General features: G+C 41.5%; 1 protein-coding gene across 1 annotated transcript in view; it reads right to left on the bottom strand.

Moving 5' to 3' along the window:
* The window catches only part of SLIT1 (slit guidance ligand 1), a 615,356-nt gene that overhangs the window by 90,218 nt on the left and 508,287 nt on the right, over positions 1 to 16,851 (bottom strand). Inside the window, exons 24-26 of the mRNA XM_089662084.1 lie at positions 16,419 to 16,490; positions 16,240 to 16,311; positions 7,447 to 7,610 (exon numbers count right to left, since the gene is read on the bottom strand). Coding sequence (XP_089518210.1) covers positions 7,447 to 7,610; positions 16,240 to 16,311; positions 16,419 to 16,490 — 308 coding nt within the window. The remainder of the gene's footprint in view (positions 1 to 7,446; positions 7,611 to 16,239; positions 16,312 to 16,418; positions 16,491 to 16,851) is intronic.

Genomic DNA, 16,851 nt, shown 5'->3' with positions numbered 1-16,851 from the left:
ATTGGGTTTGGCAGGACATACGGCAAGATGGAGGATACACTCTAGGATGAGGCAGAAAAGGCCAGCGGACCCATGTTCTGCATTAGAAGGGTACCAATGGTATGGTATGGTGGCTGGACTGGAGAAAAAAAAAATGCATCATGGCGGCAGAGCGCATTAGGAGGCAGCACAAAGTTACTGGAATGCTATGAATGTTACAAGAAGGTCCTGCAGCACGCGCACAGCAATGGTGGCCATTAAAAACAAAAGCTGAAGGAGCTTTAAGAGCTCCTTCAAGTTTGGCTTTTCAAACAGAAGTGTAAGGACTGGGTTTGGCAGGACACATGGCAAGATGGAGGATACGCTCTAGGATGAGGCAGAAAAGGCCAGCGGACCCATGTTCTGCATTAGAAGGGTACCAATGGTATGGTATGGTGGCTGGACTGGAGAAAAAAAAAATGCATCATGGCGGCAGAGCGCATTAGGAGGCAGCACAAAGTTACTGGAATGCTATGAACGTTACAAGAAGGTCCTGCAGCCCGCGCACAGCAATGGTGGCCATTAAAAACAAAAGCTGAAGGAGCTTTAAGAGCTCCTTCAAGTTTGGCTTTTCAAACAGAAGTGTAAGGACTGGGTTTGGCAGGATACACGGCAAGATGGAGGATACGCTCTAGGATGAGGCAGAAAAGGCCAGCGAACCCATGTTCTGCATTAGAAGGGTACCGACGGTATGGTATGGTGGCTGGACCAGAGAAAAAAAAATGCATCATGGCAGCAGAGCCTATTAGGAGGCAACACAGTTACTAGAATGCTATGAATGTTACAAGAAGGTCCTGCAGCCCGCGCACAGCATTGGTGGCCATTAAAAACAAAAGCTGAAGGGGCTTTAAGAGCTCTTTCAAATTTTGCTTTTCAAAACAGAAGTGTAAGGATTGGGTTTGGCAGGACATACGGCAAGATGGAGGATACACTCTAGGATGAGGCAGAAAAGGCCAGCAGACCCATGTTCTGCATTAGAAGGGTACCAATGGTATGATATGGTGGCTGGACTGGAGAAAAAAAAAATGCATCATGGCGGCAGAGTGCATTAGGAGGCAGCACAAAGTTACTGGAATGCTATGAATGTTACAAGAAGGTCCTGCAGCACGCGCACAGCAATGTTGGCCATTAAAAACAAAAGCTGAAGGAGCTTTAAGAGCTCCTTCAAGTTTGGCTTTTCAAACAGAAGTGTAAGGACTGGGTTTGGCAGGACACATGGCAAGATGGAGGATACGCTCTAGGATGAGGCAGAAAAGGCCAGCGGACCCATGTTCTGCATTAGAAGGGTACCAATGGTATGGTATGGTGGCTGGACTGGAGAAAAAAAAAATGCATCATGGCAGCAGAGCCTATTAGGAGGCAGCACAGTTACTAGAATGCTATGAATGTTACAAGAAGGTCCTGCAGCACGCGCACAGCATTGGTGGCCATTAAAAACAAAAGCTGAAGGGGCTTTAAGAGCTCTTTCAAATTTTGCTTTTCAAAACAGAAGTGTAAGGATTGGGTTTGGCAGGACACATGGCAAGATGGAGGATACGCTCTAGGATGAGGCAGAAAAGGCCAGCAGACCCATGTTCTGCATTAGAAGGGTACCAATGGTATGATATGGTGGCTGGACTGGAGAAAAAAAAAATGCATCATGGCGGCAGAGTGCATTAGGAGGCAGCACAAAGTTACTGGAATGCTATGAATGTTACAAGAAGGTCCTGCAGCACGCGCACAGCAATGGTGGCCATTAAAAACAAAAGCTGAAGGGGCTTTAAGAGCTCCTTCAAGTTTGGCTTTTCAAACAGAAGTGTAAGGACTGGGTTTGGCATAACACATGGCAAGATGGAGGATACGCTGTAGGATGAGGCAGCAAAGGACAGCAGACCCAAGGTTCTGCATTAGAAGGGTACCAATGGTATGGTATGGTGGCTGGACTGGAGAAAAAAAAAATGCATCATGGCGGCAGAGCGCATTAGGAGGCAGCACAAAGTTACTGGAATGCTATGAATGTTACAAGAAGGTCCTGCAGCACGCGCACAGCAATGGTGGCCATTAAAAACAAAAGCTGAAGGGGCTTTAAGAGCTCCTTCAAGTTTGGCTTTTCAAACAGAAGTGTAAGGACTGGGTTTGGCATAACACATGGCAAGATGGAGGATACGCTGTAGGATGAGGCAGCAAAGGACAGCAGACCCAAGGTTCTGCATTAGAAGGGTACCAATGGTATGGTATGGTGGCTGGACTGGAGAAAAAAAAAATGCATCATGGCGGCAGAGCGCATTAGGAGGCAGCACAAAGTTACTGGAATGCTATGAATGTTACAAGAAGGTCCTGCAGCCCGCGCACAGCAATGGTGGCCATTAAAAACAAAAGCTGAAGGAGCTTTAAGAGCTCCTTCAAGTTTGGCTTTTCAAACAGAAGTGTAAGGACTGGGTTTGGCAGGACACACGGCAAGATGGAGGATACTCTCTTGGATGAGGCAGAAAAGGCCAGCAGACCCATGTTCTGCATTAGAAGGGTACCAACGGTAAGACGTATGGCCGGTAGGTACTGTTAGTTGCCCTCTGCTCCAGTCAGGTGGTTGCAGCCTTGGGGCCATCAAAGATGATGACTCGTGCTCACCTACTACCCATGGACAAGCAGGGTACAGCATATTTGTTTGTCATAGTCGTAGATGTCATTTGGCATCCATAAAGTGGGATCTCTGCCAAGAAATCTCGGAATAAGGCTGTCTTCACCTCGTTATTGCCCTTTTCCCTGGATAGGTGGAGGATCGAGTTTCGGTCCCTGTACTTGAGAAGTTTTGTGATAAAAGTGTGAGACGGTACACCCCGGAGGTGGTTGTTGAGCCACCACATGGTGGGCCACCACAAATGAGGTGGAGAAGGCAGTCCTGCCATAAGCAGGTTTGCTAGAAAACAAGCCAGGTCAAAGTCCTTCACACCCGTTTGGAGACTGATGAATCTATGATTGCTGCACCATGATCTGTTCTTCAGGCAGCTGGGGAAGCTGCTGTTGCATCCGCAAAGACGAGTCCAATAGCAGGGGTAGAGCATCCTGCACCTGGCTCAGCTGAGTCCATGGCCAGATCTAGTGGGTTAGTGGGGTGGGCTATGTCCCCCCAGGTTTTAGTTGTTCCCCCCCACCCCAAAGCCAACCCTAACCTGCCACAATGTTGCCCTAAATTGACACAATACCACCCTAATCTGATACTTTACCACCCTAGTTTGACATTATACTGCTCTTGACGGACACTATACTGATCTCATTGTGCATTGTGTGGAGAGGAGGAGCTCTGCTGCCTGTGCCCAGGCTGTGTGCAGTGCAGGGATGAAAGAATGAGCTGTTCCCCTGTCCTCTGCCCTGCCAGCAGTGACCCCTATCCTCTGCCCTGCCAGCGGAGGCTCCTGTCCTCTGCCCTGCCAGCGGAGACTCCTGTCCTCTGCCCTGCCAGCAGAGACTCCTGTCCTCTGCCCTGCCAGCAGAGACTCCTGTCCTCTGCCCTGCCAGCAGAGACTCCTGTCCTCTGCCCTGCCAGCAGAGACTCCTGTCCTCTGCCCTGCCAGCAGAGACTCCTGTCCTCTGCCCTGCCAGCAGAGACTCCTGTCCTCTGCCCTGCCAGCAGAGACTCCTGTCCTCTGCCCTGCCAGCAGAGACTCCTGTCCTCTGCCCTGCCAGCAGAGACTCCTGTCCTCTGCCCTGCCAGCAGAGACTCCTGTCCTCTGCCCTGCCAGCAGCGACCCCTGTCCTCTGCCCTGCCAGTAGCGACCCCTGTCCTCTGCCCTGCCAGCAGTGACCCTTGTCCTCTGCCCTGCCAGCAGCGACCCCTGTCCTCTACCCTGCCAGTAGCAACCCCTGTCCTCTGCCCTGCCAGTAGCAACTCCTGTCCTCTGCTCTGCAAGCAGTGACCCCTGTCCTCTGCCCTGCAAGCAGTGACCCCTGTCCTCTGCCCTACAAGCTGTGACCCCTGTCCTCTGCCCTGCCAGCAGTGACCCCTGTCCTCTGCCCTGCCAGCAGTGACCCCTGTCCTCTGCCCTGCCAGCAGTGACCCCTGTCCTCTGCCCTGCCAGCAGTGACCCCTGTCCTCTGCCCTGCCAGCAGTGACCCCTGTCCTCTGCCCTGCCAGCAGTGACCCCTGTCCTCTGCCCTGCTAGCAGTGACTCCTATCCTCTGCCCTGCCAGCAGTGATCCCTGTCCTATGCTCTGCCAGCAGTGACCCTGTCCTCTGTCCTGCTGACCACCCATCCTTTGCCTCACTGACAGTTTTTACTGCAACCCCACACCGGACTGGTTAGGTCCAGCCCTGGCTGGGGCTCAGATTCAGTGACCCTGTCCTGGAGCTTATGGAGGTCCTGGCAGATAAGTGGAATGTCCATCTTCACCTCTTCTATCTTGGAAGTGAGCGCAGCTTGACAAGAGGAGATGGCATCAAGTACCTTACTCGTGTTGGCAGTCGGCTGCTCCAGATCAGGTGAGGGCGGTCTGCCATCATTTTTTCCTTGTCTTGCCACTAGAATTTGTCAAGCTGAGAGACGGCTTGGAGACATAGTGGACAGGTGGAGGAGATTCCTTGAGAATGGCAGGCTGAGCAAATGAGGCAAAAACACCTGCAGGACCGTGAATGGAGCTCTGTTTGTGAGCGCCTTACTTCATGCCGCTTCAGGCCACACTGCCCTTCGGGTTTCATTATATTTAGTTTTTTTTTTTACTATTCTGCCCCCTACTGGACATGTAGTAGTTTGTCCCATGTTTCTAGGTGCTCCCTATTCCTAGCTATAAGGTCCGAACTGCCACCCACTCCCCTCCCACCACAGCCAACCTGACAACAGCTAGGAAGGAGATGGACGCTTCATAATGGAAGCTTGTGGAGGGGGGGGGGGGGCAGTCAGCCTTTGCATTTTTCTTGCCCCCAGTAATAGCTGTGAACTGGGCCTTTCTCGGACAGTTTGGTTCACAGACACAGTGTACAGAGCTGATCCAAGCAGCTCTGTACCTTGACATCTCTTTGATGACCAATCACATTGATCACAATTATAAACTGTCTACTTTTAACATTGGAAAGCACGCCTCTTCCTCTTACAATGGTAGGGGCGGATCTAATAAAGGAAGGTGGAGATTCCAGGTACAGTATACTTTTATTATGTAAGGGGTGACTCTGATGTAAGCAGAACTCTGATGTAAGGGGAGGGAGGACGTAGATGGGGACCCTGATGTAGGGGGAATTCTGATGAAAGGGGGACTTTGATGGGGGCCCTCATGCAGGGGGAACTCAGATGTAAGTGTAACTTTGATAGGGACACTAATGTAGGGGGAACTCTGATGTTAGGGGGGCTTTGATGGGGACCCTGATGTAGGGGGAATTCCCGTGTAAGGGGGACTTTGATGTTGATCCTGATGTAGGGGGAACTCCAATATTAGGGGGGCTTTAATGAGGACCCTAATGTAAGGGGAACTCCGATGTTATGGGGACTTTGATGGGGACTCTGATGTAGAGGGAACTTCGACGTAAGGGGGACATCAGGGCTCCTGACAGAGGAACGCCATTGTCTACCTAGGCCGAAGCCAGGTAGACTCGACTCCTGAGGGACAGGCCAAAGCTGGTTCTGCAAGTACTTGGTGAGGAGCTCTCCCGATCAGAGACCCCTCCAGATGAGAAGAGACAAAACATCCCCCCCCCACATCAGGGCTCCTGACAGAGGAACGCCATTGTCTACCTAGGCCGAAGCCAGGTAGACTCGACTCCTGAGGGACAGGCCAAAGCTGGTTCTGCAAGTACTTGGTGAGGACCTCTCCCAATGAGAGACCCCTCCAGATGGAAAGAGACAGAATCTCCCCCCCGACATCAGGGCTCCTGCCTGAGGAATGCTATTGTCTACCTAGGCCGAAGCCAGGTAGACTCGACTCCTGAGGGACAGGCCAAAGCTGGTTCTGCAAGTACTTGGTGAGGACCTCTCCCAATGAGAGACCCCTCCAGATGGAAAGAGACAGAATCTCCCCCCCGACATCAGGGCTCCTGCCTGAGGAATGCTATTGTCTACCTAGGCCTTAGCCAGGTAGACTCGACTTCTGAGGGACAAGCCAAAGCTGGTTCTGCAAGTACTAGGTGAGGAGCTCTCCCAATCAGAGATCCTTCCAGATGGGAAGAGACAGAACCTCTCCCCGACATCTGTCTCTGCACAACATAAAAAAACAAACAACACACGTGCAGTGAAGTTCTTGTAAATAAATAAGTGCTATTCAAAAAGTGCCTTGAGACTACAAGGGCAGATGATTCATGTGGCATTTACTTCCTGGGATCCATCCGCGCATAGCTCAGGCATGCAGCCAGGAGGGTGTGCTTAGCTGAGAAAGCCCCTCCTCCCATGAAGACCTTTCTGCTGTGTTTTCTATGCCATATCTGCACCCAACATGGCACAGCAGGAGAGCTGGAGCTGCTTTTTCCAGCTTTCTCTACCCACCCCACCCCTCCCCCTTGCTCAGCTGAGAGTGAGAAAAAAGGCTGTTAAAGTGGTTCTAAAGGCTCCAGGTTTTTTTACCTTCATGCATTCTATGCATGAGGGCAAAAAACCTTCTGAGTGTAGCAGCCTCCCCAGCTCCCCCTAACACTTAACCTGAGCCCCAACCCGACCCAGTGATGTCCACGAGAGCCTTGGTTCTTAGCTGAAGCAGCAGCGAGAGCCATTGGTTCATACTGCCATCAATCACAGCTGGTGAGGCAATCAGGAAAGGGAGGGGGCGGGGCTGCTTGGGTGTCCCCACAGCAAACTACTCTGGGGGCACTCGAAAGGAGGGAGGGGCCAAGAGCCACAATGGAAGACCCAAGAAGAGGAGGATCCAGGCTGCTCTGTGCAAAGCCATTGCACAGAGCAGGTAAGTATGAGATGTTTGTTATTTAATAAACAAAAAAACAAGACTTAAGTATCCCTTTAACCCTGCATTTGCTGTGCATATAAGCAAGAAAGCAGCTTTATCTGCCTTCATGCAGTCTCTGCCCATGTGATTTGCTCCCTGCACAGGTCAAGAGAGGCATGTGCGCTGTGTGCCAGGACACCGGCATACACTTCCCATCCCATACCCCAGGTCCAATATGGCGGGGATCTACGTCATCTTCCTGCGTTGAAGACCACAGTCATCTCTTCGTTAATTTAGTTACGGAATTGGTGCCAGTTTCTTTTTCACTCTGAAATCTGCTTTTATAACGTGGCGCGCGCCACTCCACCAGTTTCCCGCACCATTATAATGATGAAGGAAGCTTTGTTAATTCCCCCCCCCCCCGTTGAGTCTAAGTGTGAAGGAGCCGTAGTGATCACTGCTACGTTTTTTTATACTGAAATACAGCATTTTCATGCACAGATTAACATATCAACCTCCTTCATTGTGTATGAGCCCTGAAGCAAAATTCATGGGAAAAGCCATAGTGAGAACAGATGGGAATGTCACTACCTGTGCATTCAAACTTCTTGGCTGGTGTGGTGAGAAGCAGCTTCCCGTCCATCTCCGGGGGCCCCGTACAGCGGGCAATGCCAGGCTCCTTGTAACCGGTCTTCACCCAATTTGACAGCCAGCGCAGGTTGCAGTCGCAGTACAGAGGGTTGGCGCCGATCGCTCTAACAAAAGAGAAATCCCCCAAACAATACTGGTTAGAGCGAGCCGTTCAACGGGTTACAGATCTGTGAAGGACTCTCAGCTTTTGGAATGATCCACCAAAACCATATGCTGCGTGAATGGAAGGTTATATTTAAAGCTGAATTCCAGGAATTTCAGCTACTTTGTAAAAACTTGCAGGCACACCAAGTAAGTCTAACCAGGTGCCTGCCGCCCCCTAGACTTGTCTCTGTTATTCACATCTTACAGGTTTATTGTGCTCCAGGAAGATAACTTCGAGGCTGCTCACTGTGCTTACATAGTTAGTCTGGCTGAAAAAAGACAAAAGTTCATCCAGTTCAACCATTAAAAAAAAAAAAAAGCTATAATCCTACACCCACAGTTGATCCAGAGGAAGGCAAAAAAAACCCCAGCAAAGCACGATCCAATTTGCTCCTGCAGGGGAAAACCATTCCTTCCTGATCCCCCGAGAGGCAATCAGATATTCCCTGGATCAGATTTATAAATGTTATATCCAGTTATACTCTGTGTATATGTGGTCTCAGTTCCTTCAAGTGCAGAGTCGCTGGAAATGCTGTGCCCGCCCCTCCGCTCCTTCTGCCCATTCACAGAAGCTTTTGTATTACGTGAACTCATTCACAAAATACAAAGGCTTCTGTGAATGGGCAGCAGAGGGGAGGGGCAGGCAGCTGAGGGGAGGGGCAGGCATAGCTGCTCTGTGTGCGTCTCTCCTCTCACAGATGGGAGTGCAATAAACCTGTCAACATATAAGTAATAAAGATAAGTCCCAGAGGTGACAGGCACCTAACTGGACTTAACTCATAGTGGGCCTGCACTTTTTTTCATGAGGATCCAATGATTATTTATTTATTTAACTAACTTTATTTTTTTTTTTCACACATGTATTTTGGTGGTGGTATTAATATAATATTTTATTAGTACATTATTATTTTATTTTGTGAGCGCTATTATTTGTGGTTATAATAAGCATTATATTATATTTTATTAGTACGTTATTATTTTATTTTGTGACCACTATTATTTGTGGTTATATTATATTAAGCATTATATTATATTTTATTAGTTCGTTATTTTATTTTGTGAGTGCTATTATTTGTGGTTATTTTATATTAAGCATTATTTTATATTATATTTTATTAGTACGTTATTATTTTATTTTGTGAGTGCTATTATTTGTGGTTATATTATATTAAGCATTATATTATATAATATTTTATTAGTACGTTATTTTATTTTGTGAGCGCTATTATTTGTGGTTATATTAAGCATTATATTATATTATATAATATTTTATTAGTACGTTATTTTATTTTGTGAGCGCTATTATTTGTGATTATTTTATATTAAGCATTATATTATATTATATTTTATTAGTACGTTATTATTTTATTTTGTGAGCGCTATTATTTGTGGTTATATTATATTAAGCATTATATTATATTATATCATATTATATAATATTTTATTAGTACGTTATTTTATTTTGTGAGCGCTATTATTTGTGGTTATATTAAGCATTATATTATATTATATAATATTTTATTAGTACGTTATTTTATTTTGTGAGCGCTATTATTTGTGGTTATATTAAGCATTATATTATATTATATTATATTTTATTAGTACGTTATTTTATTTTGTGAGCGCTATTATTTGTGGTTATATTATATTAAGCATTATATTATATAATATTTTATTAGTACGTTATTTTATTTTGTGAGCGCTATTATTTGTGGTTATATTAAGTATTATATTATATTATATAATATTTTATTAGTACGTTATTTTATTTTGTGAGCGCTATTATTTGTGGTTATTTTATATTAAGCATTATATTATATTATATTATATTTTATTAGTACGTTATTATTTTATTTTGTGAGCGCTATTATTTGTGGTTATATTATATTAAGCATTATATTATATTATATTTTATTAGTACGTTATTTTATTTTGTGAGCGCTATTATTTGTGGTTATATTAAGCATTATATTATATTATATTATATTTTATTAGTACGTTATTTTATTTTGTGAGCGCTATTATTTGTGGTTATATTATATTAAGCATTATATTATATAATATTTTATTAGTACGTTATTTTATTTTGTGAGCGCTATTATTTGTGGTTATATTAAGTATTATATTATATTATATAATATTTTATTAGTACGTTATTTTATTTTGTGAGCGCTATTATTTGTGGTTATTTTATATTAAGCATTATATTATATTATATTATATTTTATTAGTACGTTATTATTTTATTTTGTGAGCGCTATTATTTGTGGTTATATTATATTAAGCATTATATTATATTATATTTTATTAGTACGTTATTTTATTTTGTGAGCGCTATTATTTGTGGTTATATTAAGCATTATATTATATTATATTTTATTAGTACGTTATTTTATTTTGTGAGCGCTATTATTTGTGGTTATATTAAGCATTATATTATATTATATAATATTTTATTAGTACGTTATTTTATTTTGTGAGCGTTATTATTTGTGGTTATATTATATTAAGCATTATATTATATTATATCATATTATATAATATTTTATTAGTACGTTATTTTATTTTGTGAGTGCTATTATTTGTGGTTATATTAAGCATTATATTATATTATATTATATTTTATTAGTACGTTATTTTATTTTGTGAGCGCTATTATTTGTGGTTATTTTATATTAAGCATTATATTATATTATATTATATTTTATTAGTACGTTATTATTTTATTTTGTGAGCGCTATTATTTGTGGTTATATTATATTAAGCATTATATTATATAATATTTTATTAGTACGTTATTTTATTTTGTGAGCGCTATTATTTGTGGTTATATTAAGCATTATATTATATTATATTATATTTTATTAGTACGTTATTTTATTTTGTGAGCGCTATTATTTGTGGTTATATTATATTAAGCATTATATTATATAATATTTTATTAGTACGTTATTTTATTTTGTGAGCGCTATTATTTGTGGTTATATTAAGTATTATATTATATTATATAATATTTTATTAGTACGTTATTTTATTTTGTGAGCGCTATTATTTGTGGTTATTTTATATTAAGCATTATATTATATTATATTATATTTTATTAGTACGTTATTATTTTATTTTGTGAGCGCTATTATTTGTGGTTATATTATATTAAGCATTATATTATATTATATTTTATTAGTACGTTATTTTATTTTGTGAGCGCTATTATTTGTGGTTATATTAAGCATTATATTATATTATATTTTATTAGTACGTTATTTTATTTTGTGAGCGCTATTATTTGTGGTTATATTAAGCATTATATTATATTATATAATATTTTATTAGTACGTTATTTTATTTTGTGAGCGCTATTATTTGTGGTTATTTTATATTAAGCATTATATTATATTATATTATATTTTATTAGTACGTTATTATTTTATTTTGTGAGCGCTATTATTTGTGGTTATATTATATTAAGCATTATATTATATAATATTTTATTAGTACGTTATTTTATTTTGTGAGCGCTATTATTTGTGGTTATATTAAGCATTATATTATATTATATTATATTTTATTAGTACGTTATTTTATTTTGTGAGCGCTATTATTTGTGGTTATATTATATTAAGCATTATATTATATAATATTTTATTAGTACGTTATTTTATTTTGTGAGCGCTATTATTTGTGGTTATATTAAGTATTATATTATATTATATAATATTTTATTAGTACGTTATTTTATTTTGTGAGCGCTATTATTTGTGGTTATTTTATATTAAGCATTATATTATATTATATTATATTTTATTAGTACGTTATTATTTTATTTTGTGAGCGCTATTATTTGTGGTTATATTATATTAAGCATTATATTATATTATATTTTATTAGTACGTTATTTTATTTTGTGAGCGCTATTATTTGTGGTTATATTAAGCATTATATTATATTATATTTTATTAGTACGTTATTTTATTTTGTGAGCGCTATTATTTGTGGTTATATTAAGCATTATATTATATTATATAATATTTTATTAGTACGTTATTTTATTTTGTGAGCGTTATTATTTGTGGTTATATTATATTAAGCATTATATTATATTATATCATATTATATAATATTTTATTAGTACGTTATTTTATTTTGTGAGTGCTATTATTTGTGGTTATATTAAGCATTATATTATATTATATTATATTTTATTAGTACGTTATTTTATTTTGTGAGCGCTATTATTTGTGATTATTTTATATTAAGCATTATATTATATTATATTATATTATATTATATTTTATTAGTACGTTATTTTATTTTGTGAGCGCTATTATTTGTGGTTATTTTATATTAAGCATTATATTATATTATATTATATTTTATTAGTACGTTATTATTTTATTTTGTGAGCGCTATTATTTGTGGTTATATTATATTTGTGGTTATATTATATTAAGCATTAGATTTTATTTTCACATATTGGTTATTATTGTACAATGTAGACGAATATAATGCCTGATGGTTTTATTGTACAACGCAGGACATATAATGCCTGATAGTAATAAATCACGTTGGATACATAAACTCATTGCTGAATTTGTATCAATCCGTGACGGGTGAATGGTGACCAGAAGTGCTCCAGCAGGCGGCGCTCTGGAACAGCCAAGTGGAAATAAATGAATAGCTCAGGGCAGTGTTAACATTTGCAAACACCTAAAAGCTTCCTGGCTGCTATTTTCCCCTTTTGTTTAACAGCTGTGAGGCACAGTATGCTCAGCCGTCATAAATCACACTGTAAAGAAAAGAATTCCTGGAGATACTCTGCGGCGTTGGATGAATCGTCTTTGTTAAGCATGAAAGCAGCTACTTTCGTGCGCCAAATTAAACAAAGATCGAGTAAAAAAAGACAGAACCCGTTTGGCTGCGCTCCCTTGAGCCAAAGCACAAAACATTCTCAATGAATACAAAACTACAAAGGCAGCGGAGAAGGGAAACAGAACAGGTGGAGGTGAAAGGGCGCCATTCACTTCCAATCTTCACAATTAATAACAGAAACAAATGGATCCTTAATCCCGTATGATCCTAAAACAGCCGTAGACGCCGTGTGATGTGGGCGATACACCTTAAACACTCTCTGATGTTCTACAAACTGTTGAAGGACTTGGCTGAAACCAGTAAAAAGTGGTTCAATTACAGAAACGTTACTCCCAAGGTGAAATCTTCCTGTGGCGTCTGCAAATTATTTGCTGGACAAGCGAGCTGTACAAGAACCATCGCTGTCCAACCCAATAATTGGTGGACACCACACATGGAATCAAACTCATACCCTCATCTCACTCTACAGCACTTCATCCTATAACATGGGCAGTTCTGCAGCCATGAGGATCATGCATACCATTGCCCTCTTCTACTGGTTGGCACTTTCTCCTGGTATCATCTGCTAATTATTTTCTGGACAAGCAAGCTGTACAAGAACCATCGCTGTCCAACCCAATAATTGGTGGACACCACACATGGAATCAAACTCATACCCTCATCTCACTCTACAGCTCTTCATCCTATAACATGGGCAATTCTGCAGCCATGAGGCTCATGCATACCATTGCCCTCTTCTACTGGTTGGCACTTTCTCCTGGTGGCATCTGCAAATTATTTTCTGGACAAGCAAGCTGTACAAGCCCCATCGCTGTCCAACCCAATAATTAAAGGATACCACACATGGAATCAAACTCATACCCTCATCTCACTCTACAGCACTTCATCCTATAACATGGGCGATTCTGCAGTCATGATGCTCGTGCATACTGTTGCCCTCTTCCAATCTCCACAATTTATAACAGAAACAAATGGATCCTTAATTCCGTATGATCCTAAAACAGCCGTAGACGCCGTGTGATGTGGACGATACACCTTAAACGCTCTCTGATGTTCCACAAACTGTTGAAGGACTTGGCTGATACCAGTAAAAAAGTGGTTCAACTACAAAAATGTTACTCCCAAGGTGAAATCTTCCTGTGGCGTCTGCAAATTATTTGCTGGACAAGAGAGCTGTACAAGCCAACAATTGGTGAACACCACACATGGAATCAAACTCATACCCTCATCTCACTCTACAGCACTTCATCCTATAACATGGGTAGTTCTGCAGCCATGAGGATCATGCATACCATTGCCCTCTTCTACTGGTTGGTACTTTCTCCTGGTATCATCTGCTAATTATTTTCTGGACAAGCAAGCTGTATGAGCCCCATCGCTGTCCAACCCAATAATTAAAGGACACCACACATGGAATCAAACTCATACCCTCATCTCACTCTATAGCACTTCATCCTATAACATGGGCAGTTCTGCAGCCATGAGGCTCATGCATACCGTTGCCCTCTTCCAATCTCCGCAATTAACAGAAACAAATGGATCCTTAATCCCGTATGATCCTAAAACAGCCGTAGACGCCGTGTGATGTGGGCAATACACCTTAAACACTCTCTGATGTTCTACAAACTGTTGAAGGACTTGGCTGAATCCGGTAAAAAGTGGTTCAATTACAGAAACGTTACTCCCAAGGTGAAATCTTCCTGTGGCGTCTGCAAATTATTTGCTGGACAAGCGAGCTGTACAAGCCCCATCACTGTCCAACCCAATAATTGGTGGACACCACACATGGAATCAAACTCATACCCTCATCTCACTCTATAGCACTTCATCCTATAACATGGGCAATTCTGCAGCCATGAGGCTCATGCATACTATTGCCCTCTTCTACTGCTTCGCACTTTCTCCTGGTGGCATCTGCAAATTATTTTCAGGACAAGCAAGCTGTACAAACCCCATCGCTGTCCAACCCAATAATTGGTGGATACCACACATGGAATCAAACTCATACCCTCATCTCACTCTACAGCACTTCATCCTATAACATGGGCGATTCTGCAGCCGTGAGGCTCATGCATACCATGCTGGTGACTAGGCCCTTATATCCCATCACCCCCAACCCTCTCTTCCTTACCCCTTTTCTCTCCTCTTCCTCCTCAGTCTTGTCCTTTTCTACTAGTTCACACTTTCCTTTCTTTCTTCTCTCTAACGTTACTCTGAGGAAAAAAATCTCCTGGTGGCGTCTACAAATACCTTCATAAATCCTCAAATCATTTTCCATACAAGCAAGTACTGTAGCCCCACCGCCACCCAACCCAACAATTGCTGGACAACACACATAGAATCAAACTCGTACCCTCACCTCACCCTACAGTAATTCATCTTATAACATGGGCGATTCTGCACCGTAAGGCTCGTGCCCTCTTCTACTGGTTTATAACTCCTCAAATCATTTTCTGGACAAGCAAGTAGCCCCACCACCGTCCAACCCAACAGTTGGTGGACACCACACATAGAATCCAACTTAAACCCTCTCCTCACCATACAACAATTCACTTTACCAGCATCTTATACAATGGGGAATTTTGCAACCATAAGGGTCCTTTGTAGCATCTGCAAGTAACTTCATAAATGCTCAAATAATTTTCTGGACAAGTAAGTAGCCCCACCGCCGTCCAACCCAACAGTTGATGGACACCACTCATAGAATCCAACTTAAACCCTCTCCTCACCAGACACTTTGCTAGCCTCTTATACAATGAGGAATTTTGCAACCATAAAGGTCCTCTGTAGCATCTGCAAGTAACTTCATAAATGCTCAAATCATTTTCTGGACAAGTAAGTAGCCCCACCGCCATCCAACCCAATAGTTGGTGGACACGACACATAGAATCCAACTTAAACCCTCTCCTCACCATACAGCAATTCACTTTGCCAGAATCTTATACAATGGGGAATTTTTCAACCATAAGGTTCTTTGTAGCATCTGCAAGTAACTTTATAAATGCTCAAATCATTTTCTGGACAAGCAAGTAGCCCCACCACCGTTCAACCCAATAATCGGTGAACACCACAGGTAGAATCCAACTCATACCCTCACCTCACCATACAGCAATTCACTTTGTTAGCATCTTATACAATGGGGAATTTTGCAATAATAAGGTCCTTTTGTAGCATCTGCAAGTAACTTCATAAATGCTCAAATCATTTTCTGGACAAGCAAGTAGCCCCACCACCATCCAACCAAACAGTTGATGGACACGACACATAGAATCCAGCTTAAACCCTCACCTCACCGTACAGCAATTCACTTTGTTAGCATCTTATACAATGGGGAATTTTGCAATAATAAGGTCCTTTGTAGCATCTGCAAGTAACTTCATAAATGATCAAATCATTTTCTGGACAAGCAAGTAGCCCCACCGCCGTCCAACCCAATAGTTGGTGGGCACCACACATAGAATCCAACTCATACCCTCACCTCACTGTACAGCAATTCACTTTGCCAGCATCGTATAACATGAGCGATTCTGCAATCGTATTTTATATATATAAAGCTTGGGATCTGAACGTGCCGGGATCAGGGATCATTATGTGATGTGGAGAAATATGTCTACAGAAAACGAGACTAAATTCCATCTGCACATGCCCCCGGTCCTCGTTATAGAAGATTTCTGATGATAGAAGATAATAAGACGCTCCATTCCTTTCAGATATACTTACAGGTGAGAGAGGGAGGTGACATCAGAAAAGATTCCTTCTGGCAGGCTGGAGATGTCGTTCCCATGGACGGACCTGGAGCAGATAATCGGTATTAGCATTTCATTGATGGCACGGGGCGAACGTGCCCAACACGGGCTCAGGAGGGACACCCAACGCAACAGACACAAAGTCATACTCACAGAAGCCTCAGGGATCGCAGTCCCTCAAAAGCCAGAGGAGGAATACAGCGCAGAGAATTGTAACTCAGAATCCTGGTGGGATAAAAGGAAGAAGATAATAACTTTCAGTAGCACACTGACTTCTCCTGCATGGCTCGGCCAAACAACATCATCTCATTCGTCCAGAAATGTACAATACAAACTCATTTATATAAAGAAAACAAATGCTGAGCTGTGTGCGTACATTCATTCCCTACGGGAGGGGGAACAACATCGAAAATTAATAGATCATGTTTAATCCGGTTGAATGTTTTTCATTCATTAAAATTAGAATGGTTTGGGAAAATACCCCAATATGGCCACTAGTTGGAGCTGACGACCAGATAAGTATAGCATTTCCTATGATCATCATCTCCATCTAGTGGCCATAATACAGTATTTTTCTTATACATTT

This window comes from Staurois parvus, unplaced genomic scaffold (assembly GCF_062004578.1).
Source record: "Staurois parvus isolate SC_StPar_1 unplaced genomic scaffold, SC_StPar_1.0 ptg001428l, whole genome shotgun sequence".
Classification (NCBI taxonomy): Eukaryota; Metazoa; Chordata; class Amphibia; order Anura; family Ranidae; genus Staurois; species Staurois parvus.
This window is presented reverse-complemented; position numbering and strand designations above follow the sequence as displayed.